At 41.4% G+C, this 27,500-nt stretch overlaps 1 protein-coding gene and 1 long non-coding RNA gene across 3 annotated transcripts in view; one reads left to right on the top strand and one right to left on the bottom strand.

Moving 5' to 3' along the window:
* unc5cb (unc-5 netrin receptor Cb) overlaps positions 1 to 27,500 on the bottom strand; it is a 193,591-nt gene that overhangs the window by 55,985 nt on the left and 110,106 nt on the right. Inside the window, exon 4 of the mRNA XM_048234673.1 lies at positions 2,398 to 2,501. Coding sequence (XP_048090630.1) covers positions 2,398 to 2,501 — 104 coding nt within the window. The remainder of the gene's footprint in view (positions 1 to 2,397; positions 2,502 to 27,500) is intronic.
* Positions 14,835 to 15,911, top strand: LOC125288369. Of its 2 annotated transcripts, XR_007192479.1 has the most exons (4): positions 14,835 to 14,851; positions 14,979 to 15,118; positions 15,208 to 15,308; positions 15,449 to 15,911. It is a non-coding gene; the product is annotated as an uncharacterized LOC125288369 (long non-coding RNA). The 2 variants fall into 2 exon arrangements; XR_007192478.1 differs by lacking the exon at positions 14,835 to 14,851 and having other exon boundaries at positions 14,903 to 15,118.

The raw sequence follows: 27,500 nt of genomic DNA, 5'->3' as shown, positions 1-27,500 counted from the left end.
CCCCCCCTCCGCGGGCGGCACTTAGGCTGTGGCAAAACAAATTTGCCTTTGATGTGCTGTGGCGACGGTGGCGGAAAAGGAGGAGATGGTGGTGGCGGTGAGAGTGGTCGTGTCGGAAGCGTCAGGAACGAGAAAGCGGGAATGAGTGCAGAGAGAGAGAGAGAGAGAGAGAGAGAGAGAGAGAGCAGAGGAAGGAGGATAACAGATCTCGCATCTCACTCGCATCTCACTCTCTCTCTCCACCTCTCTCTCTATCTCTCTCACTCTCTCCATCTCTCTCTCTATGTTTCTCCCTCCTGCTCTCTCTCTCTCTCTCTCTCTCTCTCTCTCTCTCTCTCTCTCTCTCTCTCTCTCTCTCTCTCTCTCTCTCTCTCTCTCTCTCTCTCTCTCCCATCTCTCATGGCCCACAGGGTGGTTGTATTTACTCAGCCTCTGTGAGAAAAGCAGCCCTTATTGCTGCTCGTGTGATGCATCTAATTTCATTTCTAACTTGTTACTGCTCTCGTTGCGACAAACCCACCCCAAATTTGTACGCTGGCGTCGTCTCCATAATACCCATAATGCCATTTCTTCCCCTTAGCAGCAGCAGCAGACACCATCCTTTTAAACAAGCAGAACAAGAAGATTTAGCCCATTGCTTCAAGTCTATTTAAATCTAGTCTACAGCATATCAAGCTGGCTCATGTAACAATTTTACGACAAAATAATAAAGCATTTGCTGTTGCTTTATTTGTGACAGGCACTGAGGCAGAACTCTGGCCTTGTTGAGGCTCGCCTTCTATTTCCTCAACTCTAAAATGGTTTCCCCAGACTTCACAACAGAGAAGAATGGCTTCCACCCCATTCGCCAGTTTGTTCTGTCAGCATATTTTTTTTTACTCAAAATAAAGGCCTTTAGGTTCCAGTCACTTAACTCGCCTTTTTTCCGGGTCAGTTGTAAGCCTTTGAACGGAGTCCAGGGAAACTTGAGAACCAAGCTATACACTCTGCTCTGAACACAGGGCTCGCCGGAGTAAATGCACCCAATTACCCAAAAGCAAGTAACAGACACAGAGTCTCTCTCTCTCTCTCTCTCTCTCTCTCTCTCTCTCTCTCTCTCTCACACACACACACACCTACATCTACATACATACACACACACACACCTACATCTACACATACACACAACAAAACTACACAACTCAAGGACATAAGGTTCCACACACAGCAAAAGACACACATGCACACAACTGCCAACTGCACTCGGCTAGAATGTATGTGCACACCCACCCACACACACACACCAACACACACACACCTCCATCATGTCAACTGCAGAGCAATTTGTCCAAAACTATGGGTGCCCCATCTCACTCGACAGGCATCGACTTCATTACAGCCAGGCTTTCAGGGGAAACATGATCATTTCTGATTCCTGGGCAGATGCTACTGATGGCAAAAAACATTTTAAAAACACAACCAAGAGGTCGTTTGAAGAGTGCCAAATGTTTGTCACGTGTTATATTACAGCTCTGGGCAACTGTGCACAACAACTGCAGAATAATCTGAATGCCTAATTCATATTCTGTGGCTATTCACAAACAAACAAATCTCTCCTAAGCTTCCCCGACAGGAGGTATAATTTCAGGATTTCCGCAAATTGTTACTGGACACACACAAACACACACACACACACACACACACACACACACACACACACACACGAGCCATGTCGTGCCAGACTACTTCACCTCACTTTCCTTTTGTCAGTATACTGATGTAGCACACTCGTATTCTCACAGCGTTGGGAGTGGCGGCCATTTTCATAAAAAAAAGAGAGAGAGGAACGAGCTAACACACTCAAGGGACGACGTCTCGTCTTCTCACTGCGGCGCTTTATCAGCGGCCGGACGCCGGGACTTGGGCGCGGAGCTTCGGGCCTGTGTCCAATCCAATTCTCAATCACTCCTTTCCCTACTCAGCTACTGTTCATGTAGGGTAAGAGGAGAGAAAAAAAAAATGTCTGCCACAGCAAAGCCACCGGCGTCCTGCAGAGTCCAGTTTCCAAATTTCCCTGGAGCTCCAGCGCAGTAACCCCGCTGTAATGAGCTCTTTTTGTTTTCTTTTTTTTTAAAGTATATTTTTAGGCCTTTTTCCTTTATTCAGATAGGACAGAGATGGGGTGGGAATGAGAGATGGGGTGGGAATCGGGAAATGACCGCAGGTCGGATTCAAACCTGGGTCCCTGTGGGCACTCGGACTCGCACATGGTATGTCCGCTGTAGCCACAGTGCCACCTGTAAGGAGTTTTTTAAAGGAGCGCTGTGGTTCTATCGTAGCAGTAAAGACGTTAAAATCGGGAGGGGTTTGAGGGAGGGAGGGATGACCTTTTGACCTTTTGACCTCTCTTGACCTTACCTCAGCAGCAGGTATGCCTTCGGGTGGGCGGCACTGGAGAAGTACTTCCTGTTCCAAAGAGACTTCCTTCCCAAGAGGCTCCTGGTCAAACGTCTTCCTGAGATCTGAAACGCAGGATAACAAAACACACAGGTCATTATAATGCGGGTCAAAGGCAGGGAGTCTGACTGTCAGTGCTGTGCGAAACAAACACAACAAATTGCTGATTCGTCTCAACAGAACAACAATGGCGGAATTGTTGGGTAGCACAAACTGTCTGCAATTGTGAAAATTGTGGGTCACAGCTCGACATCTGTAATCTTGGGTCTGAATCTGAGAATCTTGTAGTGGACAGAGGAGAGAAGGAGGAGCTTCAGGACTGAAAAAAACAGAACTGCCTATTTTCGTATACTGTATCTTATATATTCTATATCTTGTAACTGTGTTATTGGAATGTACATAAATTGCCTACATTCAAGGCATGAAGCACCACAACACAGCATTCCATGATGGACAAATTGGAATGAAATAAAAATAAGCCCCAACACAGAATATACCTAAACCATGAGATGGAGGACAGACCACATGCTCATGATGTGGGTCACCAAGCTATTCAACAGCTCTGCTGGAGGTAACAAGGTCACAAGCTCACAAGTCCAGCGCACAGCACATGCAACAGTCCCACTCCTATGTCCCTATCCATCTCCCATGTTATCATCCTCTTCCAAGACCCCATCGCTAGCACACTCTTCTACATGGGCCATGGATGGTATCTGCTGCATAAGCTCTTTCTGTGCTGGGTCGTCACATCACACCAATCAGGATACATTATAGCACTCTCCAGCTACCCCAACCCCCCTTCGACAGGACAAAATCTTTTCCTGGCGCCCTTTGAAAACATTACTGTGAATGATGGCATCCCATGTGAGGAGTGGAGCCATAAGGTTTGCTAGGCGCTGCTACAAAGTAAAACCACTTAGTTAATAGATTCTTAATGAGCAAATTTGATTTGTTGAGAGGACGGGGGGTCACACAAAGGCGACTGCTTACGTAAATGAACACTATTGTGCTCCCCCTGTCCACTGTGCGCGCGCGCACACACACACACACACACACACACACACACACACTCCTCAGGGGAATGCTTATGCAAGTAAGAGATCCATAAAACCATCCATGACCAGCCTGTGACATTTTACATGAGAGAAGAGGAGAGGTGGACAGGACAGGAGAGGAGAGGAGAGGAGAGGAGAGGAGAGGAGAGGAGAGGATGAAGTGGGGGGGGGACTTCACAGAGGTTTTTTCTTACATGACCAATGCAGTGGCCGTGTTCCCAAAGATTGTCCAGCTTTTCCCTGTGAGCCAGTCCTGTTCACCCCTGTGCTGAAAGCCATGCACTGTTTCGGCGATGGGTTGGCTAAAACGAGTCAATTACTGTGCTGTGGCATTTCTGTGGCTTTCCATTTAAGATGAATGAGTGTTCACCTCTGCTGTGTGAGGGATCGTGAAAGAGAGACAGAGAAAGAGAGAGAGAGAGAGAGAGAGAGAGAGAGAATGAGAGAGAAAGAAATGGTACCAAGACAGAAAGAGGCAAGAGGTGTGTGTTTGAAAGAGAATATGTACCTGTGTGTGTGTGTGTGTGTGTGTAAGAGGGAGAGAGGGAGCAATGACAGACAGCTCCCATGACAGGTGTCTGGATGTGGTGGACAGGAAGGCGGGCAGTGTGGAGTCAGGAGCAGGACCGCTGTACCCAGGAGCCATCTTCACATATGAATCACCACAGCTGCCCATGATGGATGGACACCACACTCACCTCTCTCTCTCTCTCTTTCTTCTCTCTCTCTCTCTCCATGCCTCTCTCCAGCTTTTTACTCTGTTTCTCTATCTCTCTCTCTCTCATTTGAACCACCTACTCTCTCTCCCTCTCACTCTCTCTCTCTCACCCCACTACTCCCCGCCGCAGCACACGGACAGGCAGGCCATGGAGAGTGAGCGATTTCTCGGGCTCCTCTAATAAAAATCCAATATTTTCTCCCACCACCCCTTTTCTTTACGCTGATGGAATATGAGAGAGCTGAGAGGCAGCCAATGAGGGAGGAGGAGAATGAGTGGTCTGTGTGTGTGTGTGTGTGTGTGTGTGTGTGTGTGTGCTTCTAGGGAGAGAGTGCTTATTAGAGATCACTCATATATTGTCCCATAGCATTGTGCTGCTAAGATGTGTGTGTGTGTGTGTGTGTGTGTGTGTGTGTGTGTGTGTGTGTGTCTGTGTGTGTGTGTCTGTGTCTGTGTGTGAGAGAGTTATAATGGGAGATCACTCTCACAGTAACTGTGTGAAAGGTGCTCTGCTAACATGTGAGTTTGTGTGCGATTGTGCATGTGAGTGAGTCTGATGGTTTGCATTTGTGTAATCGGATATGTGTGAATATTTATGTGGATGAAAGGAACACAGGCACACTCAGTGCATATCCACTGTCCACGTTGGGAGAATGAATCGTGTGTCGCTCCTGTGTCCTAAAGCTCTATTAAACATCATATCATACCGTGGTGGGAGAGAGGCCCTGAGCAACCACCTTACGTGAATTATTATGGCACAGTAATAATATGAGCAGTGTGTGTGTGTGTGTGTGTGTGTGTGTGTGTGTGTGTCTGTGTCTGTGTGAATATGTTTGCAGATGAAAGGAACACAGGCACACTCAGTGCATATCCACTGTCCACGTTGGGAGAATGAATCTTAGTGTGTCGCTCCTGTGTCCTACACTCTTAAAATGAATATGCTGAAAATAACACAACTTGTGTTGTTTTTAACACAACATGTCCAGATAAGGACAACACAGTTTGTGTTGTTTCTAACACATTTGTTTTAAGAGTCTAGAGCTTTATTATACATTAAACTCATATCATATCATATCATATCATATCATATCATATCATATCACATCATCCTGTAGAGAGAGAGAGAGAGAGGAAACGAAAGGCAGTAACTATAGCACTGACAGCACCAGGGCCTCTTCGGTTAGTTACAACCTCCTAACCTCTTAGATGTGCAGTATTAATAGAAGCGTAATATTACTGCACAGCATTGCACATCTGGCGTGATACAATTTACGTGTGTATGCATGTTTTGGAGGGGTATACACTCTGGTTACCACAAGGTAACTATTAATACCTATTTCCTGTGTCTGTGCAAGAAATGTCATATACAGTATGTGTCTCAAGCAGTGAGGTTTAACATAACTCAACATCATCAGACACACTTCTAATTGGAACTCACTGTAGCAGGTTCCTCTTTAAAAAACACACATTACAGTAGATACCTTGACACATTAGAGACCTTGATGAACAGTTTGTAGCCATGCTATTCTGAGGAGAGAATGGACCAAGAGACTACATGTATTTATCATACTATTGACATGGCTAACATCTCCAAACCAGAAAGCACAGATGAGGGGACGAATGACTATGTTTACATGAGATCCTTCAAGAGATCACAAAAGCCTATTTCATCTAGAATGTCTGGTAAGTTATCTTGACTGAATAGTACTACTGATGTGTGTTCAATTTAGGCTGTTTCAAGTGTTTGTCTGAATAGTATGACAACATGACCATACTGTAAAAGTGCAACTGAAATTGGGTATATGCAGAGATTGCACATAATAATATGAAATTACTCACCTACTTATACGTTTATTTTTTAGATAATTTTAGATTCCGTGGTCCAGGACACATCAGAATGCATTAGCATTTACACTACAACATACTGTATATGCGGTCAAATGTGCGGTTTGAGTGATTCTTGAATTTCCCCTGGGGATCAATAAAGTATCTATCTATCTATCTATCTATTCGATCACAATGTGTCCTGGTGATTGTTCACATTTCTACAGTATTTACAACTGACCACTTGTGATCAGATCACACGAGACACATTTCATTTTAAAAACAGATGTAAACGGGGTCTCTGTTGTACTCTGTGTCTATCATCTGGACTTTCCAGCACAGAAAAGCAGCTGGCCACGATGGGTCACTGTGGCTTTGGGTGTGTTATGCGTTTTACTGCTGCTCCTGACCATTGGCCTGTGTGTGAAAAACACCTCCGAAAGAGACCCGTTGAAGACGGAGCAAGACCAGTTGAAGACCGAGCGAGACCAGTTAAAGACCGAGCAAGACCAGTTGAAGACCAAAAGAGACCAGTTAAAGACTAATGGAGACCAGTCAGACCAGTTATTAAATCAGGACAATGCACATCTCCTCAATCTGACCAGAGAGCGGGACCAGCTACTAGCCACCAACAACCAGATGCAGAGCCAGATCGCAAAGATGCAAGAGACCTACAGTAAATTATTTTGGATTTCTTGAAAAATGTAGCAATTTTGTAATTAATGTAAATTTGGCTGAACATTTCACTGAATTATATTCCAAATTGTCCTCAGTCGATCCAGAGTCACCCTGCCCCGATAATTGGTTATATTTCCACTGTAAATGTTGCCCTGCACTACAAACCTGGTCTGAGGGTAGAAGAGAATGTCAAGAAATGAGTGCAGACCTGGTGATCATCAACAGCAGAGAAGAACAAGTAAGAGAGAGAGACTGTGTGTGTGTGTGTGTGTGTGGATGTGTGAGAGAGAGAAAGAGTGCTTGATGATTTGTTTGTTAAGTTGCTTGGTGATATGCATTTTTTATGATATACACCTCAGGCCTTCCTTACAAAACATGGGACATTGGGTTGGATTGGGCTGCAGAAAAATGTTAATGGCCCTTGGATATGGGTGGACAAAACTTCACTTTCCACAAGGTCAGAGAGATTTGTATCTGTTACAATGTTACTGTGTTGTTTAATACTAATTTGGTTGTTAAGATTAATTGCTTCTCCATTTCAGTTTGTAAAGCATGAGATGTCACAGCTACTAATATTAAGAAGACAAATATCCTTCAATACACTACTATACACTACTCTCTAGGTTACATTGAAATTCTAACATTGTTAAAAGCTAGGCTAAAAGATTATGATAAATAACATTTTATGGAATGTAATTGTATGATGTAATTGTGTTGTTTCAGTTTCCTGGATGACGATCAGATCATTAACACTTCTGAGGCCTGTGCTCTTCTACTTCCTCCATCTAATGGCATGCACAACAACTGGCATGTTGAACCATGTTCCTCAAAACATGGCTTGATTTGTGAAAAATCATCTGACACCAACTGATTTGTTTATTATTTAATTCAGTATTTCCCAAGCTGTGTGCCAATCACACCTTAAACAGATCATATCAATGTAGCACCATTCAAAAGAAGCACATATAGTCTACTATATTTAAGATGGGTTCACACATGCTAGGCATACCTGCCAGACTTTTATGGAGGATTCTTTCAGTGGGATGGGCTTGGGGTGGGGAGGCATGATCAAGATAAATAAACATGTTACTTTGTGAATTATGTGTGTTTAATATCATGTTTAATATCATGTTTTGGATTATTTCTTGATTGTTTTAAAACTGGCATGAACCACAATTGTGTTTGTGTCAAACATTTTCATTTTCATTTTATTTATTTATTTACTTACTTACTTACTTACTTACTTACTTACTTACTTACTTACTTATATAAAACAGTGACAGTTCTGGGTATTTTGGTAGATTTGGTAAACACACTGAGTGCCCCAAAGCAGTATGGTGAGTAGTGAGTATTCCAAAGCAGTATGTTGAGTAGTGAGTATTCCAAAGCAGTGAGTGTGGAAAGCTGGCAAGGTGTGAATTGATTGTGTACATGTTGCTTTCAGACACAACCTCCGCAGTACATGTACAGTATACGCAGAGCTTTGTGAAACGGAGGTCCAATCCTTCGTGTGATTCAGACATGATGCTAACCTGCCGACCTCATGCTGACACGTATGATATGTTTTATTTAGCTAAATTGCTAAGCAACAGGTTTCATTTGTGGGATGGTGCAACCTCAAAAGTTAAACTATTTTCAACTTTGAGCAGCACACATTTTTAGATGCCTCATTTTTTTCCACTTGGGCCTTGGACTGCGTTCCAACGATCAGTCAATCTTACATACACTGTTAAGGAACATGTAGGCCTACAATACAGTATACAATGTGACATACTTCAACGTACAAAATCTTGCAAACACTCAGTTAGCACGAACAAAACTGATGCTAGTCATACGGTGTGGTTAGCCTCTGATCAATGTGATGAAGTCTTATAAGACCCACAGCAGTAAAATAATTTTCTATTCTGAGAACCAGGACAAAAGTTTCTGTTTTATGGTCAACAGGTTTATAAAAATCTTCTTGTACGTAGTTCCAATGGTGCCTGCGCAACTGTTACGTAAAAAAAACAAAAAAACAACAACACCCACGTTCTACGGTGCACATGTGCACAAAAGAGGAACGAGTAAGCGGAACAAGAGAACCAAGAAGAGCAAATTGGCGTGAGTGAGAGGTGGGGATATATGTGCATTTGTGTGTGTGTGTGTGTATGACACATCTTAAAAGTTGCCAACATGGATGAGATCGTTAACGATGTTAGCACGAGAGCCTGCAAGAGCCTTCATATGCCAGCCACAAGACAAAGTTCTGGTAAATATGCTCCTTTCAGAATCAATGTGATCATACTCAAGATTATTAGTTACACATGACTGTTATTTAGACAAAACTTGTTTTCAGGACAGTTTCCAATAACTTAGAGTTTTAAAAGTAAATTTTTTAGATTGTACTACACAAAGTGGATTTACTTTGACGTGATGCCTGCCTATGTGCCTATGCTGCTATTAGCCTGCCAACTGACTACTGCAGCAATTCTCCGCTTTTTTTGTCCCTACTGAATGGTTTAGACTTAAAGACAAACCAGAAACCAGACGACAGAATAAAACATAAATCATGGGTCCCTTAAATCATGCTTCAATAACTCTGTGGTTCCAGGAAGATTCTAGAAGTAACCCACCTAGCGAGAACCCAAACAAAAATGACAGAACAGAACTTACATGCTCTACAGATGATAAATTATCTAGATTTCCATTTTTTTTCTATGCATTTATTTTGCATTTTATTTTCCCAGTGTGGTACAGTAACTGTCTCTCATAATAGTTATAGTAGTTATATACTGTAACTATTATAATAGTTATAAAATTGTCTTCTGTCTTTCTCCCTTCAGGTGCAGCTCAGATGAGCAGGCGCTCCCAGTGTTCTACTGTGGGTCTGGGAGTGATGGGTGTTCTACTGCTGATCTTCATTACAGGACTGCATGTTAAATACACCATTGACATAACCCAGGAAAGAGACCAGTTACTGAACAATTACAGCACTTTAATGCAAGAAAAAGAGGAATTACTGATCAAATATAGCACCTTAACCCAGGAGAACGACCGCCTACAGGCTAACTACAGAGCCTTAACCAAGTCTCTGAGCAGTAAGTCAAACCAGTCTTCAGAGAGGGACCAGAAACTTGTCATCAAAAACTTCAAAACAAGATCTCAGAATAAAAGGAAAAGTTTGGTCTAACAACAACCTAGGGACTTTAGATTATAGCCAGTGTAAACTGTCATTGGTATGTTAACAACGTTAATTGGAGTAGCTTTGAGTAAGACCGGAATGTGCATCTGCAACAATATATCACATAGCGCTAGCCTTGGGAGGAAATTCACTATGTTGCAAAGTACTGAGTACTAAGTAGTAAATTTACTAAATAGCCTACTCAAAACTGTATCAATTGATGTTGCTTTGGTCCCAACCAAAAATGTACACTCATTATCACAATCACATCCTAGGTTGTGGTTAGACTAACAAATCAATTCAATTATTTATTTAGCAGTAGGCCTATAGTGTTTGTTTCAATAAAATATATTGCACTGCAAACTGTGTATGTCACCTACAGAGGGATCATGTCCCAGAGGATGGAATTTCTACGGCGAGTGTTATGTTATCTCGTTTTCTGCCAAAACCTGGTCTGAGGCTCGACAAGTCTGCCAAGCCATGGGAGCAGATCTGGTGACCATTGACAGTGAAGTGGAACAAGTAATACTGTGAAAGATCGAGAAGGTTACATACATGGCTGGGCCACATGTGTGTGTGTGTGTATGTGTGTGTGTGTGTGTGTGTGTGTGTGTGTGTGTGTGTGTGTGTCAGTAATACATGTGTCTTTAGTGGACCTAACTTTGTTGTCTGATCTATACTACAGGTTTACATTAGTGGGCTGGGGAATTGGGGTTGGATTGGACTACACAGAAGTGGGACGAGCTGGACGTGGGTGAATGGTAGACCTCTCTCCACATGGTCAGTTAGATATTCATCAGCAATGGTTAAAATATGGCTTCAACAACAACATTAGCAGAAAGCTTTGCTAATGCTGCATTGAAAATTCCTTTCAATTTTAATTTCAGGCCAGTTTTCTGGGGACCTGGACAGCCCAACGACATCAACGAGCACTGTGCTATGACCAGCTCTCATTGGGAAGACTATCCATGCTCCTCTGAGTTTTACCCCATTTGTGAAAAATCAGCTACCGGTAACTAATTCAGGAAGAAATTACTGTCTTACATTCTACAGTATAATAAAGGTGAGATAATGAACATTAATTTAAAGGAAATTAATAGCCCTATGTGTACTAAATCATTACATATCATTTGTTAACTTTTGTTATTGTTTAGGCACTGGCTATAGCACACACAATTAACTTTATTTTATGTTATTGCTTATTAAGAGAAGAGTGTGCATATGCACCACAGAAAGCATACGTGTGTGCTGTGTTTTTACTTATGTCATGTGACAGTGGGACAGGCCCCATGTGGAACCACAATAACGTTCATCACGGTTCTCAGCATTGAGAATTATTTCACTGCTTTTGTGGGTGTTATATGGCTTCTTTATCACGTTACTCAGAGGTTAACGATACCGTATGACTTACATCAGTTTTGTCCATGTTAACTGGGTTGTTGATACTGTACTGTAGAAGCATGTTAAACCATGGCAGCAGAGATGGTATCTGCTGAACATCAAGAGCAAAAATAAGAGCAAAAGCACACTGTGGATTTTTTAAAATTTAATTTATATAGTATATTTATTATTTAGTCTTGTTAGTTTTTCTTATCCTCTACTGTCTCTATTATACAGTGGAGTTTGGTTATATGTTTATACTTATATTTACCATTTCTGCTGTAAGTGCATGTTGTGTGTGATGTCTGTATGCTACTGAGACCTTGAATTTCCCTTTGGGGATCAATAAAGTATCTATCTATCTATCTATCTATCTATCTATCTATCTAAAATATAAATCCAAAATGGATGAGGAGACCGGTAATGACATTAGTACGAGAGCCTCCAAGAGCCTTCAGATGCCAGCCACAAGACCTGAGTCCTGTAAATATGCTTCTTTCAGGATCAACGTAATCATACTTAAAATTATTAGTTATGCATAAAATGTGTTGAATAACCAGCCATAAAGTGGACCTGACAGTGCGGCCAAGAAACCCTGGGCCCTTAAAGAATAAAATGAGTGTAATTGCATGCCGTGTTTTACTTGAATAAATAACTGAAATACAAGGGACAACAGAGTCCACTTTAACTAGTAATATCAAACGGTGTGATGAAAATGCTGTTAGAAATATAATCATGTTTGGGTAGAAAACGTATGAAGGAAATGCTTGTGATCGATGTTTGAATGGACAATCGCAACTTGAACGACAGCAGTTATTAAGGGTGATTTAGTCAGAAAACAACCAAGAGGATGTGGTGCAGCACCAACCAATACTAACGTTGGGCCAACGTGTGTTTGCTATCTGGGCAAGGTACGTAGAGGTCACAAATACATCCTGTTAAAGCAACACCAAAGAGTTTTTTGTACCTTAAAATAATGTTTCCAAAATCGTTTCAGTGGTTCATCAACTCGTAACAGGGTGAACGGCAATTCTGCATTAAAAGCCAGTCTCCCTCTATCGGCTATAACCGCACTATGTAAGTTTGCCAGATCGGATGGCAGATCTGTAGTTTGATGGAATGAGACATCGTAATACTGTACATCGTACTACGTGCAAAATATTCTACCTTGTCTGCTGACATTGTTATTTGCAAAGCCGGTGCTGGATAAACAAATAGTGTGCGTGCGACAGAGGGAAAGTTCTTTGGTGTTGCTTTAAGGGGCATCACATGACCAAACCACAAAAACTGACTTTAAAAACTCTTTGAGAGAGAGGCACTAGACCTGATTATCAGGAATAAGCACTCAGAAACATACCATATGGGGGCGCAAACATAAAAAGGTGAGAAAGATATTTACAGATTGAGATTGAGATCGGATTCGGATTCTTGCATTTTTGTATTTTGTAGTTTTCTGTATCCTCTTTTATTCTTGTTTAATAAACTACTTCCAGCAAGGCGGGTTTAAAGACTTTTTTTGTCTGGTTGCTCTGTAAAGAGACAAGCGATTCTTGGCACAAAAGAATCCAAAACCTTTCTTTTTAGTAAACTATGTGTACACGAACAAAGTTCTCAATGCTCGAGTTCATGTGTAAAGACACTGATGATTCTTCTATCAAAGTTTCATGTTGTGTTGAGCCTTCTTAGTGTTTTAAAAATAGCGATTTTGACGCGATCATGTATCAAAATAGTAGTGCCCCTAGCATTTCCATTCAAAAAGCCATTTCACCCAAAAACAACAATGCGGACAAGCTTAAAAGTGGCGCTTCGGACATAATTATGCTTTTAAACGTTTGACTCAGGTACATTCACAAAAACACCCTAGGATGCATTTTGGTGAGAGTTTTGCTTTAATATACAGAATATATTCCTGAAGAATGATGTCTGACCTGATATTGCATACATTTCAGGCCTTTCTTTCTAAACAGAGTAGGCAGAATTGGATTGGGCTGCAGAGGAATGACATTGGGCTGTGGATGTGGATGGACAAAACTTCACTTTTACAAAGGTCAAATAGAGTTTAGAGTTTGATCCGTTTTCTGGTTAGTTGTGTGTTGTTTTGTTTCATTATTGAGGTGAAAAACAGCTGAGCCAGCTGCAATGGGAAGTCACTTCTCCATTTCAGGTTGTAAAATATAAGATGTTAGTCTAGAAATCTAGACGCACCCTAGCGGCAGCAAATGTAATTTGCAGCCCAACTCTCCGTTGGCTTGCGAGCTGGAAAAATCAAACTTCAATCGGGCCAATCATATTGTGTATAGAGTTGGTGGACGGTCTTAACATAATGATGGCAGAGTTGGGACGGTTGAATTAATAAGTCAGGTTCAAAGAAGAAATCTGCATGCTTATGCAACTACTGTTCTTAGAGGAACAAGAGAGCCCACTAAAGCAGACCACTGACCTGAGGTTTTAAACACAGTTTAACAGAACTGAAGACCATCTCAGACACCCCCCATAGTAGTTTCCTCTTTAAAATGTTGCTGTGTGTTTTGATTATCAGCATTGATTATTACCACAGACATATACAGACTCTGCTCATTTGGTTAGCAGTGAGGGATCTCTGAGTGTGCTTTAGTAATGCTTCAACCTGCTGATATTCAAATGGATGAAGGGGCAATTTATGACAATATTGTCATGGATGCTGAGATTTCCAAACCAGCCAGCACAGCTGAGGGGACGGATGAATATGTCAACAAGAGATCCAGCAGGAGCCCAGAAAAGCCTTTTACATCCAGCACGTCTGGTAACTATGTTGATTAAATACTGCACTAAAAACTGTGCATTCTGTGCTAAAGTTTATCTGAATAGTATTCCTTTACAGTGGTAATGATAAAATATTTGTCATACAAATGCAACTGCATACAGTAAAGTAGGCATATATATAAGACTGGGTATGCAATAAATTATATCATGAAATGACTAAGAATTTATAAAATGTTGAATAAATTGTATGCTTCTGTGCATTGTCACACTCTGTTGTAATCTATCTGTGTCTATCATCTGGACTTTCCAGTACAGAAAAACATCTGGCTCCAGTGGGTCACTGTGGCTGTGGGTGTGCTATGTGTTTTACTGGTGCTCCTGACCACTGGCCTGTGTGTGAAATACAACACCGGAAGAGACCAGTTAAAGATGGAGCTAGACCAGTTAAAGATCAAGCAAGACCAGTTAAAGACTGAGAGAGACCAGTTAAAGATAGAGCAAGACCAGTTAAAGATGGAGTTAGACCAGTTAAAGATTGAGCAAAACTAGTTAAAGACTGAGAGAGACCAGTCAAAGATTGAGCGAGACCAGTCAAAGATCGTGCAAGACCAGTTAAAGATGGAGCGAGACCAGTTAACGACTGAAAGAGACCAGTTGAAGACTGACTGTAACCTGTTCAAGTCCAAATGGAGCAACGTAACCAATGAGAGAGACCAGCTTCTGAGTAATAACTCCAATCTGATGAGAGAAAGGGACCGGCTACAGAACATCATAGACTGTGAGGAGACCTGATGTTTTCTTCTGTTTTAATGATCCTTAATTATTACATCATAGACCAGACCAAGAACTCAGATCTGAGTGAGAAAAACTGATGTTTTCTGTTGTTTTAATGTTCCTTAATTGTTTATCAAATCAATTAAATTATTTATTTTGCAGTATAGTGTTTAATATATATTGCACTGCAAATTGTGTATATTACTTACAGAGGTACCATGTCCCAGAGGATGGAAATTATACGGCAAGTGTTATCTCATCTCGTCTTCTGCCAAAACCTGGTCTGAGGCTAGACAAGATTGCCAAGCCATGGGAGCTGATCTGGTGACCATCGACAGTGAAGAGGAACAAGTAATACTGAGAAAGAACGTATGTGTGTGTGTGTGTGTGTGTGTGTATGTCAGTAATACATGTGTAACTTTGTTGTCTGACTACTACAGGCTTACATTAGTGGGCTGGGGAGATGGGGTTGGATTGGACTACAAAGACGTGGGACGAGCTGGACGTGGGTGAACGGTAGACCACTCTCCATCTCCAGAGGGTCAGTTAGATATCTATCAGAAATGATTATAGTATGGCTTCAACAACACTATTAAGACTAATAATCAGTTATAACACTTGAAAAATAGCAAAAAGCTTTGCTAATGCGGCATTGAAAGCTTCTTTCAATTTCAATTTCAGGCCCGTGATCTGGGGATCTGGACAGCCCAGCAAGACAGAGGATTGTGTTATGACCAGCTCTCACTGGGAAGACTATCCATGCTACTCTAAGTTTTACCCCATTTGTGAAAAATCGGCTAAATAAATCAGGAAGACATCACTGTCCCACATTCTGCTGTATTGTATAATAATGAATGTTAAAAGAAATGAATAGCTCTCTGTGTACTGCATCATTACATAACATTTATTCATTTTCATTATTATTTAGGCACTGGCTATGGTACACACAATTACCTTTATTTCTGTTATTGCTTATTAAGAGAACATGTTTATGTTGTCATTTATGTGACACTCACACCTATGAGACTGGAACTATGTACCATTTCCTTCCATTGCACTCTCATCCTCTGGTTGGTCTTGTGTTTGTAAAAACAGTTATGTTGTCTGGTGTTTGTAAAAGTAGTTATGTTGTTGCATTGTTACCCTGAGGCCTCCTAAATGCAGCTTGAATGTAAGTCCTCATTTGTAAGTTGCTTTGGATAAAAGTGTTTTCTGAATTAATAAATGTGTGTGTGTATGTGTGTGTGTGTGTGTGTGTGTGTGTGTGTGTGTGTGTGCAGGCATCTTCAGTGTGTAATGAGCCACATTTAAAAAAAAGCCTGTAACTGATGCTTCATCATCATTTTGTTTTTTGAAAGGAAATGGTATACCACAAGGTACCTATTAAGACCTGTACACCTAAAACAAACATTTTCATGTTAAGAGCTATTTCCTGTGTCTGTGCAAGATATGTCATATGTGACCCTTAGTATGCTTCTCTGAGGTTAACTGAAGCAGTGCAGTTAAACAAAACTGACACCATCTAACATACCTTCAACTGGACCTCACCGTAGCAGGTCCCTCTTTAAAAAGACATTAGATACCTTGACACATTAGAGAAGTTGATGAGCAGTGTGTAGCCATGCTACAGAGTGGTGAGGACAGAATGGACCAAGAGTCTATTTATCATAATACTAGCATGGCTAACATCTCCAAACCAGAAAGCACAGATGAAGGGATGAATGACTACGTTTACATGAGATCCCTCAAAAGCCCACAAAAGCCTATTTCATCCAAAATGTCTGGTAAGGTAAATATCTCGACTGAATTTGTTTGTTAAGTCGTAACGCAATAATTGTGCAATTAATACTTTTTCCGGGTCCAACTGCTCCCAGAGCTGCTTACTGTAAATGGTAAAAAAATATATTTTTAAAGAAACAACTTTTTCCTGCTACTCAGAGCAGCCAATAAGAAAATTGTCACTCGACTACTCACTTGCTCCCTCAACCTAACAAAATCCTGTTATACGTGGAGGCCTGGACGTTACCACAGATTGTCTAGTTAGTTAGTTGCTTTATCAACCGTCTCTGATGTTACCTTCGATTATATCATCTGGCTGCACAGCTACACTGATGACTCTGTTGGAGTTGAGCAGTTGTTTTACCCTCACCCTCACTACAAGAGCGGTGATGGTGACAAAATGTACAGGTTGTGGAAACCGGCTGGCTGCGCAAGTTAAAGTTTTTAGACGAAAAAGCCGTGGGACCTGTGATGTCGGACTTTACAACTGGATAGAACTTTAGACCGGACCACTTGTGATCAGATCACACGAGACACATTTTAAAAAACAAATGTTAATGGGGTCTCTGTTGTACTCTGTGTCTACAATAACAACATGAACATAATGCAACAATGCAGATATTGTACACTATTATGAAGTTACATGGCAATTTAGAGAATTTTGTGTAATTTTATCATAAAATTCTCTAAATTGCTATGTAACTTCATAATAGTGTACAATATATATTATCTCTCTGTGTCTATCATCCGTTCTTTCCAGTACAGAGAAACGGCTGGCCACCATGGGTCACTGTGGCTGTGGGTGTGCTGTGTGCCTTCCTGCTGATCTTGACCACTGACCTGTGTGTGAGATGCACCTCCGAAAGAGACCAGTTGAAGACCGAAAGAGACCAGTTGAAGACCGAGCGAGACCAGTTAAAGATTGAAAGAGACCAGTTGAAGACCGAAAGAGACCAGTTGAAGACCGAGCGAGACCAGTTAAAGATTGAAAGAGACCAGTTGAAGACCGAAAGACACCAGTTATTAAGTTAGGGATAATGACCATCTCCTAAACAGCTATATTCCACTCTGACCAGAGAGAGGGACCAGCTATGAGCCATCAACAACCAGATGCAGAGCCAGATCGCAAAGATGCAAGAGACCTACAGTAAATTATTTTGAATTTTTTAGCAATTTGTTGAAAGTTTTACTGAATTATATTCTAAATCGTCTGTAGTTCAGCCAGAGTCACCCTGCCCCAATAATTGGTTCCACTGCAAATGTTAGAGAGAGAGAGATCATTTGTACAATAGTATTATTGTTAATACTATTTGGAACATTTTGAAATAAAACCAAGCTGTGAAAGTATGTATTATTTCATATGTATGAACCTTCAGCAGGGACAAAAAAAGAGAACAATTGCTGCAGTGCTGAGTTGGCAGGCTAATAGCAGCAATGGTGTGCAATTATCTGAACAATATTCTAAAGAGCACATCGCAATAGGACATTCAATCAAGCAGTGGTATAAGGTGTAGTTAACCTCTGATTAATTTAACATGATGAAGTCATAGAAGACAGAAGCAGTAAAATCATTTCCAGTGCTGAGAACCAAGTTTCTGTTTTATTATGATATACGGTATAACATGTTTATAAATATCATCTTGTACTTTCACATGGGGCTTATAACACAAAAGTTCCACTTTCAGTTCCCACTTTCTCTGGTGTGCATGCATGCAATTTCATTGTTGCACTGTGTGTACATGCCATGTTATTAGATGTCCAAGTGAATGGAAATATGTCTGTTGCAAACTATGAGAAACTGGTCTGAGGGTTAACCCTGATAGGAGCAGATCTGGTGACCATCAAGAGCTAAGAGGAACAAGTAAGAAGAACAAGACAAACAAGAAGACCAAAATTCGAGTGAGTGAGAGGTGGGGACAAATTATTTGTATTTGTGTGTGTGTGTGTGTGTGTGTGTGTGTGAGAGAGAGAGAGAGAGAGAGAGAGAGAGAGAGAGAGAGAGAGAGAGACATCTTAAAAGTTGCCAAATTGGATGAGAAGACCGGTAATGACATTAGCACGAGAGTCTGCAAGAGCCTGAAGATGCCAGCCACAAAACAACGTTCTGGTAAATATACTCCTTTCAGAATCAATGCAATCATACTCAAGATTACTACCTATGCATAACATGTCATATTTTCTCATTTAGACAAAACTGTTTTTTAATTCAGTTTACAATAATTTGCAGTTTAAAAAGTTAACCCAATTCCAAAAAAGTTGGGACGCTGTGTAAAATGTGAATAAAAATAGAATGCTATGATTTACAAATCATGTTAACCCTATATTTAATTGAGAATAGTTCAAAGACAACATAATATCAACTTTTGAAGGGGAGAGTTTTGTAACAAAAAAGATTTGTTCATTTTCAAGTCATCACGTCATCTGTCTTTTGCCCTTCAGCTGCAGCACAGATGAGCAGACGCTCTCGGTGTGCTACTGTGGGTCTGGGAGTGATGGGTGTTCTACTGCTGATCTTCATCACAGCACTGCGTGTTAAATACACCATTGAAATAAGCCAGGGAAGAGATGAACTACTGAGCAATTACACCAACACTCGACATCATCCACAAAAAGATGGTTGTTGCTGGACCAGAGTTTTCCTTTTTAACAAATCAAATAAATTAATTTTGCAGTATTGTGCTTCAATGAAATATACTCCACTGAAACTGTGTATATTTCCAACAGAGGTATGCTACAGAGGTTTGAATTTCCATGGCAAGTGTTACTGTCTCTCATCTCGTCTATTCCGAAAACCTGGTCTGAGGCTAGACAAGTCTGCCAAGCCATGGGAGCAGATCTGGTGACCATCGAGAGCGAGGAGGAACAAGTAATATTGCAAAAGAGCTGTGGTATACATGTGTGTGCATGCATACGTGTCTGCATGTGCGTGCGTGGGCGTGTGTGCGTCCTGTGCGTGTGTGTGCACATGGGTGTGCGCACCAGTGTGTGTGTGTATCAGTAATACATCTGCCGGATGTTTAGTGGACCTGACTTTGTTGTCTACTACTACAGGTTTACATTAATGGGCTGGGGAGATGGGGTTGGATTGGACTACAAAGATGTGGGATGAACTGGACGTGGGTGAATGGTAGACCGCTCTCCCCAGGGTCAGTTAGATATCTATCAGAAATGGTTACAATATGGCTTATATTATATGGCAGTTAATGCACTTGCCTAACATCATATACTTTTAACTGATGCTGTATTCCTTGCTTTGAACATTTCTTTCATCTTTCAATTTCAGGCCTGTGTTCTGGGGATCTGGACAGCCCATCGGCAGCATGGGGCACTGTGTTATAACCAGCCCAGACGTGGAGAAGCCCACCTCCAACTGGCAAGGCTATGCTCCTCTGCGTTTTACCCCATTTGTGAAAAATCTAATTGAGGAAGAAATTACTGTCCCATATTCCAAAGCAATATAATGAATGTTGATTTAAAAGACATGAATAGCCCTCTGTGCACTAAATCATTACATAGCATTTGTTATTGTTTAGGCACTGGCTATATGGAACACACAATTACCTTTAGCTTCTGTTATTGCTTAAAGGTGCAGTCAGGAATTTTATGTAAAAGTAGTTATGTCGTCTGGTGTTTGTAAAAGTAGTTATGTTGTCTGGTGTTTGTAAAAGTAGTTATGTTGTTTGGTGTTTGTAAAAGTACTGTAGTATGTATTGTTAGCCTGAGGCCTCCTTTTGCAATGCAGTCTGAATGTAAGCTGCTACTAGCGTTTAGCACAGCCACTTTTGATTTCAAAGCTATAGCATCAACCCCTCTCACTGCTGATTGGCCTTATCTTTCTGGGGTCATATGGAAACGTTATGTTGTTCCAGACTAGTACCTCCCTGAAAATATATCTAAGTGGACGTGGCCAGGTTACTGTCACTCAGGTCTTATTGTTTAATTGTCAACATCAATTTCAGTTTAAATGTTGTCTTTTAACAACTTTGCATTCTACATCTGACTTCACTCAATATTGTACTCACTTATAGGTATATCAGCATAATGAACGGTTTTGGAGACATCACAACAGAGAAATGTTGTGCTATATAAAGGTACAGTACAGAGAGAGATGTGCTCTGTAGGTGTATAGGAGATGTGAGGAGTGTGTAAGTGTGTGTAAGACTGGCTGTAGTGCTATATAGAGGTAGGGAGAGATATGTGCTCTGTAGGTGTAGAGGAGATGAGTGTGTAAGTGTGTGTGTGAGAGTGTGTAAGCGTGTGTAGAGGAGATATGAAGAGTGTGTAAGTGTGTACGGAGATGTGAAGAGTGTGTAAGTGTGTGTAGAGGAGATGTGAATAGTGTGTAAGTGTGTGTTGACTGGCTGCAGTGCCCGTATAGGCTCATTAGCTGTCTGCTATAATACTCTGCAGACAGAGAGAGGAGGACTGCTGTGGAGGGACAGCAACAGGGTCTCAGTTTGCAGCAACAGAAACTGTGTGTGTGTGTGTGTGTGTGTGTGTGTGTGTGTGTGTGGTGTACAGTATGTGTGGTCAATGGTGTGTCAAGACACCACATTTAAATATGTCTGCATGCTTATACAATGTTCATAATGTGTGTGTGTCATGGTGAAAGGAGAACCAAAGACCATCTCAGATTATCAGAACTGATTACACACACCACAGACATGCACACACACACTGCCCATTTGTGAGTAAGCTCTGATGGTACTTCATTTGATGTTTTCTGCTGTTTTAATGCTGCTTAATTATTTAACAAATCAATTAAATTATTTGTTGTCCAGTCTATTGTTTCAATAAAATATATTGCACTGCAAACTATGTATAGAGGTATCATGGCCAAAAGGATGGAAATTATACGGCAAGTGTTATCTCATCTCGTTTATTTTGAAACCCTGGTCTGAGGCTCGACAAGTCTGCAGATTGGTTGATCATCGAGAGTGAAGAGGAAGTATTATTAAAGATGGAGGCGTGGTTATGTGTGTGTGCATGTGTGTGTGTGTGTGTGTGTGTGTGTGTGTGTGTGTGTGTGTGTGTGTGTGTGTGTGTGTGTGTGTGTGTGTGTGTGTGTGTGTGTGTCAGTAATACATGTGTCTAGTTTTATCTTTACTGTAATTACCTTTATCTTCTGTTATTGCTAAAGATAAAATGTTTATGTTGCCATATATGTGACACTCACACCTCGTGTTTGTAAAAGTAGTTATGTTGACTTGTGTTTGTTTAAGTAGTTATATTGTCTGGTGTTTGTAAAAGTAGTTATGTTGTCTGGTGTTTGTAAAAGTAGTTACAGTGGGCAGTGATTAAGGGGCATGACTGATGATAGTGGAGATAACGTGTTATCCCGAGGCTTTTGCAAGTCAGCATCTTCGATGGTAGTCTATTAAAAATATAAGTTTTCAATGTCCCAAACGGAGAGCCATTCTTTATTGTTTTTAACGATCTCTATGCTACTCACAAAAATGTAGGCATGGGGACATGATGAAGTAGGCTATCCAACTGTCGTGTGTTAAACTAGGTGGCGCTATACATGAAATGAGTGGTTATGGAATGGGTTGACATGGCCCCTTGAGATCAACATACAAAAAAAAAAAATGGTCCTCCTAAACCCCACGGTTTTCGGATATTCACAGAAAACTGTGTCTGCCCCCACCCTCCTTTCGGGGTCCAGTCCAGCGGGGGCTACAGATCAAAACGAAAACGATGGTTCCATGCTATCCATGTGGGGTTACATGCCCACCAAGTTTAAAACCCCGGTCTTTCAGTGTCCCGGGAATCATTGACGGAAGTTTGGGCATGCTGCGCGGCATGCTGCGCGGCGGTCATAATTATTGTGATTACGAGCCAGTGGTTTTCAAACATTATGCGTGACTCGGACATCTAACTAAATGCAACAGGCTCATATCGTCCCTCGCGATTCGCAAAAATGAGGACCAGTGTTTTGTCAAATTGCAAATAGCTATTCGTTTTAACGATTTTTTTATGATAGTATGAAGTGCTTTTTGTATAGGCTACTATCTTAATCTTGGAATATGGGGGGAAGTGGCTGGCCTGCAGGCAGCCAAATATTAATGTAATTCTGGCGCATAAAGCAGATGTATTTGTTTATTGTACAGAAAATAAAAATGACATGTCAAAATACAGTCAATTGACTACATTGCAGTCAAGAAGTAGGGCAAATTAAGACACTGTTTTGATTTATGTGGTTATGCTACCCCCCCAACACTGACAATAACATAGACAGCAAATTAAGATATTTTTTCGTTTTTGTGGAGAGGCACCCCAGGCTATCAAAAGCAGATTTCGATTTTCGCTACCAATCACCGATAGTCAAGCCTTAAAGGGGTGGTTCAGGATTTTTTGACATAGGACCTAATTTCCAAAAAAGTAAGCAAGTGTGATATTTATCAGTGGAGACCGTTTTTTCAACACGTTTCATCCAGTCCTTCTAATTGCAGAGTTCAAGAGGTGCTAGGCTAAGCGAAGTCAATCGGTATGTGCTAGCCTGCCACTAAAGACAGTCTTACCCACTCCAAAGTACACCCGAGGCAAATAAATTGTAACGCCAGACTATCGATGTAAATGTCTGTATTGACAGTGTTATTTCTAACGTTATTCTATCCTTGCATTTCAACAATCGCATTACATTTTGAGGGACTAGTTTCTTAGCAGCTATGGAATTATACTTGTTCGGTTAGTAGTACTCATACCGAAAAAAAAGTAAACAGTAAAGCGCCTCAATGGGGATACCTAGTAGTAGCCTTGGTAATATCAGTCCGCTTTCTGAGTTGCAAAATGACTACTAACAACTTTAGGGACCAAAGTATAACTATTGCAACGATGCAAGGGTAGTTGTATTTCTTACACTATTCTATCAACACAGACATTTACATCGATTGTCTGGAATTTGCCTCAGGTGTACTTTGGAGTGGGTAAGACTGTCTTTAGTGGCAGGCTAGCACATACCGCTGACTTGGCGCTAGCCTAGCACCCGCTAACTCTGCAATTAGAAGGACTGGATGAAACGTGCTGAAAACGGTCTCCACTGATAAATATCACACTTGCTTACTTGGAAATAAGGTCTTATGTCCAAAATCCTGAACCACCCCTTTAAGCCATACCCAAGTAGCCTTAATCGAGGTAATGTTTAATTACGATTTATTTTGTTATTGAATTCGTAGGCTGGGATTCCTCTCGGTAACAATTATGTTTAAAGGTAGCCTAGCCTCCTGCTTTTTCAGAAGGGGCAGTCAGGCTACTGACACAGCGATGACGACGACAGTGGCTGAAAGTGGTACTAAAGCTTCACGCAGCTTCACGCCTCGTAATGCGCGACTGAAGTGGCCATTTGAAAGCGATGCCCACTGTATGTTGTCTTGTCTATGCTTCAAGGGAGAGAGTGCGAGAGCGCATCTGTGTGAATATTTATGTGGATGAAAGGAACACAGGCACACTCAGTGCATATCCACTGTCCACATTGAGAGAATGAATCTTAGTGTGTCGCTCCTGTGTCCTAAAGCTCTATTAAACATTATATCATACTGTGGTGGGAGAGAGGCCCTGAGCAACCACCTTACGTCAATTATTATGGCACAGTAATAATATGAGCAGTGTGTGTGTGCGTGCGTGCGTGCGTGCGTGCGTGTGTGTGCATGCATATCCGGTGTGTAATGAGTCACATTAGAAGAACAAACCTGTAACTGACACTTCATCGTCTTTGTGTGTTTAAAAGGAAAGGGAAACATAAAAGCACAAGGTACCTACAGTATCTGTATCTCTCTATAGACCCGAGACAGACATTTTTATGTCAAGAGGTCTGTCCTGTGTCTGTGCAAGAAATGTCATACATGTTTCCCTCAGCGGAGACAATACCTCTAGTCTGCAGTGGCTGGGGAGGTTAACTGCTATACAGCTCTATGATGTGCCTCCAAGGTTAACTAGAGCACACAGGAATAACAGAGCTAACCACACTACTAACACACACACACACACACACACACACACACACACACACACCATGAGCCAGATCTTCACCACTACATATGAAACTCTATCATGACATTTCTGGCCATTAATAGAGATGTGATGCTATGGACACAAGACAGCGTGGGATGCACACACATACTGCTCATTATTCTGATGAGCTTTGAGACATACTGTAATGGAGGGCTTAGCAGAGCAGCTCAGTGATGAAGAGAGGTCGAGTGAAGATGGCCGTCATGTCAAAATGGACATCCCCGATGCAGATCCCGCCACCAAAAAGGTCGAAATGGACGAAGACGGAAATGATTACGTTCTAATGCGACCCTGCGCAGACTTCCAAAAGGCCAATCAAGACCACACCATTGGTAATTTGACTCAGAGATTCAAACAAAAATGCACACATGGTTGTCAATTATTGCTTGATGCTGGCCATGTTATTTATGCTCTGAAAATTGTGTGATTTCTTACACTATAATCTCTAGATGATGTATTGTATCCAGTATTCTATTGGGTCTGCTAGCTTAAGTTAATGTTGCCTAGGCACTACATCTTCTAATCAGATGTACCGTCCGAATGTCATACAAAGGATACTGGCTTTCTACAAGTAACCAAAAGCTGTTACTGCACATGAAAATGTCTTTTAAATTGATTTTCACTCTAATATAATATCCCATAAAGGCCATCCATTCTGAACTTGAGACAACTTGAGCATGAACTCTGTTATAGCTTGTTGTACTATATCATTTTCAGTGCCTAACGTATGTGTGTCTGTCTCTAAGGTGCTGTGAGAGAGACCAGGCGTTTACGTTGTCTATCTGCGGGGCTAGTGGTGCTGTGTGTGTTTCTGCTGGTCTCTACCACAGGACTGGGTGTCCAATACATCTTAGAGAGGGAATACCTACTGGCAAAGATTTCTGCCATGCACGAGAAAGGTAGTTCTGTAGTTTGTGAAAGTTTGTTTTTGATCCTTTCAAAATATTTGAAACATTTGAAGCATTTTCCTTAATTACTGTAAATTCCACTTAGTCCCCACAGAGTACCGGGGTCTCACTCTGTGCAAGTATTTCCAGTGCAAGTGTTACTATGTCTCTAATGCTGAGAAAACCTGGTCAGAGGCTAGAGAATACTGCAAAGACGCAGGGGCCGATCTGGTGATCATCAACAACCCGAAAGAACAGGTGAGGGTGACTGTAGGTGTGTGTGTGTGTGTGTGTGTGTGTGTGTGTGTGTGTGTGTGTGTGTGAGTGAGAGAGAGAGAGAGAGAGAGTGTGTGTGTGTGTGTGTGTGTGTGTGTGTGTGTGTGTGTGTGTGTGTGTGTGTGTGTGTGTGTGTGTGTGTGTGTGTGTGTGTGTGTGTTAGATTAACAAATTTGTCTGATATGCTTAGCAGTGCGATCTGACCTAGGAGCGGTGTGATCTAACCTACTGTATGTCACAGGAATTCATTGCAGGGTTGAACACAACAGGTTGGATTGGCCTACAGGTAAATGGGACAGGCTGGACGTGGGTGGACAACACTCCGCTCACCACTGAGTAAGAAAGACTTCCATCTCTTGTATACTTGTATATGTCTCCGTTCAGCTGAAACACCACCAGTCCAGTACATACCTTCGTTCAGCTTTCAAGTGATGAGTGAAACCACTGTGTTACCACCGACTGAAAAGCACAAAGTAACTAAAAGAATAGTCAAGGACTAGTGCTCATAAAATGGACCAGGGGTAGTGAGCAGAGATGTGTCACATTTGAAGAAGGAGGGATACATATCATTGTGTTTAATATTGTAATGGCTCATAAGAGTACTAAGTGTCTGGTTTAGTTATTGTTCTTCTGCAGACTTATATTTCCATTCACTGAGATCTGAGTCAGACGCAGACTTGTTTAATAAATTAGCCACTTGTGGTTCTATTCCAGATACTGGAGCCCTGGGCAGCCCAGCAACCTAACAGAGAGATGTGTAATGTCTAGACCAGATTCCTACAACCATACACTGTCCTGGCAAAACAATCCATGTGATTACAAATTGCTCTCCTTTTGTGAAAAATCAAGTGACTGATTGAAGAGGAAGAGAATACTGCCGCATACTCTGCAATGTAATGACCTGAGAATTGTAATACACTTGTTTGTAATATGTTTGACATAGCACAGTTAAATTGTGTTGTGACTGTTTTCATGGCAGTATCTCAGTATGTAAAGATGTACTGTATGCATCCTGCTAAACAATAAAGATGCATAGATTGATAGACTGAAGGTTTAAGGCTATAGTGAAATACAGACGTTAAGCCAAGTGAACATCAGGAACTGAACCACACACACACACACACACACACACACAAACACACACACACACAAACACACACACAAACACACACACAAACACACACACACACACACACACACACACACACACACACACACACACACACACACACCATGGGTTGGAGAGGAGACTGCAGAGACGAGGATAACAGCAGTAGGGCCTTTAGGTCTGGACAGGAGGGGGAGAGGACAGAGAGAGCTTGGAGAGGCAACAGCAGAAGCATCATGTCGCTATTCTAATATAAAATGGAATGTCATAACTCATTTGGCATAACAACACAATTCAACTGTGTGCACATGTTCTGTGTACATGTGCATCACATAAAGTGCAATTGTGTGCTGTCATTTGCCGTCATTTGCCTTGCCTTGCGTGTGACATTAATAGACCTGACTACCATCTAAACACTTCCACCAGACAGATCCCCTTTGGTGATTTCCTTTTGATATGCTTCACAATCACAGGTAGCACCGGTGGTGCCTGATAACTCTATCAGTAACAAGGGATTATTACAAGTGATACTCTGCAGTGCCTCACTGTTAGAAGAGAATGCCAGAAGATGCCATTGATATGACTTCAATGGTGATTACACTCTCAATAGGGATTCTGACTTGAAAGGATTAAATGGAAAGTGAGTACCGGTAATCAGGGAAGTAACCTATGT

Source organism: Alosa alosa, chromosome 23 (assembly GCF_017589495.1).
Source record: "Alosa alosa isolate M-15738 ecotype Scorff River chromosome 23, AALO_Geno_1.1, whole genome shotgun sequence".
Taxonomy (NCBI): Eukaryota; Metazoa; Chordata; class Actinopteri; order Clupeiformes; family Clupeidae; genus Alosa; species Alosa alosa.
This window is presented reverse-complemented; position numbering and strand designations above follow the sequence as displayed.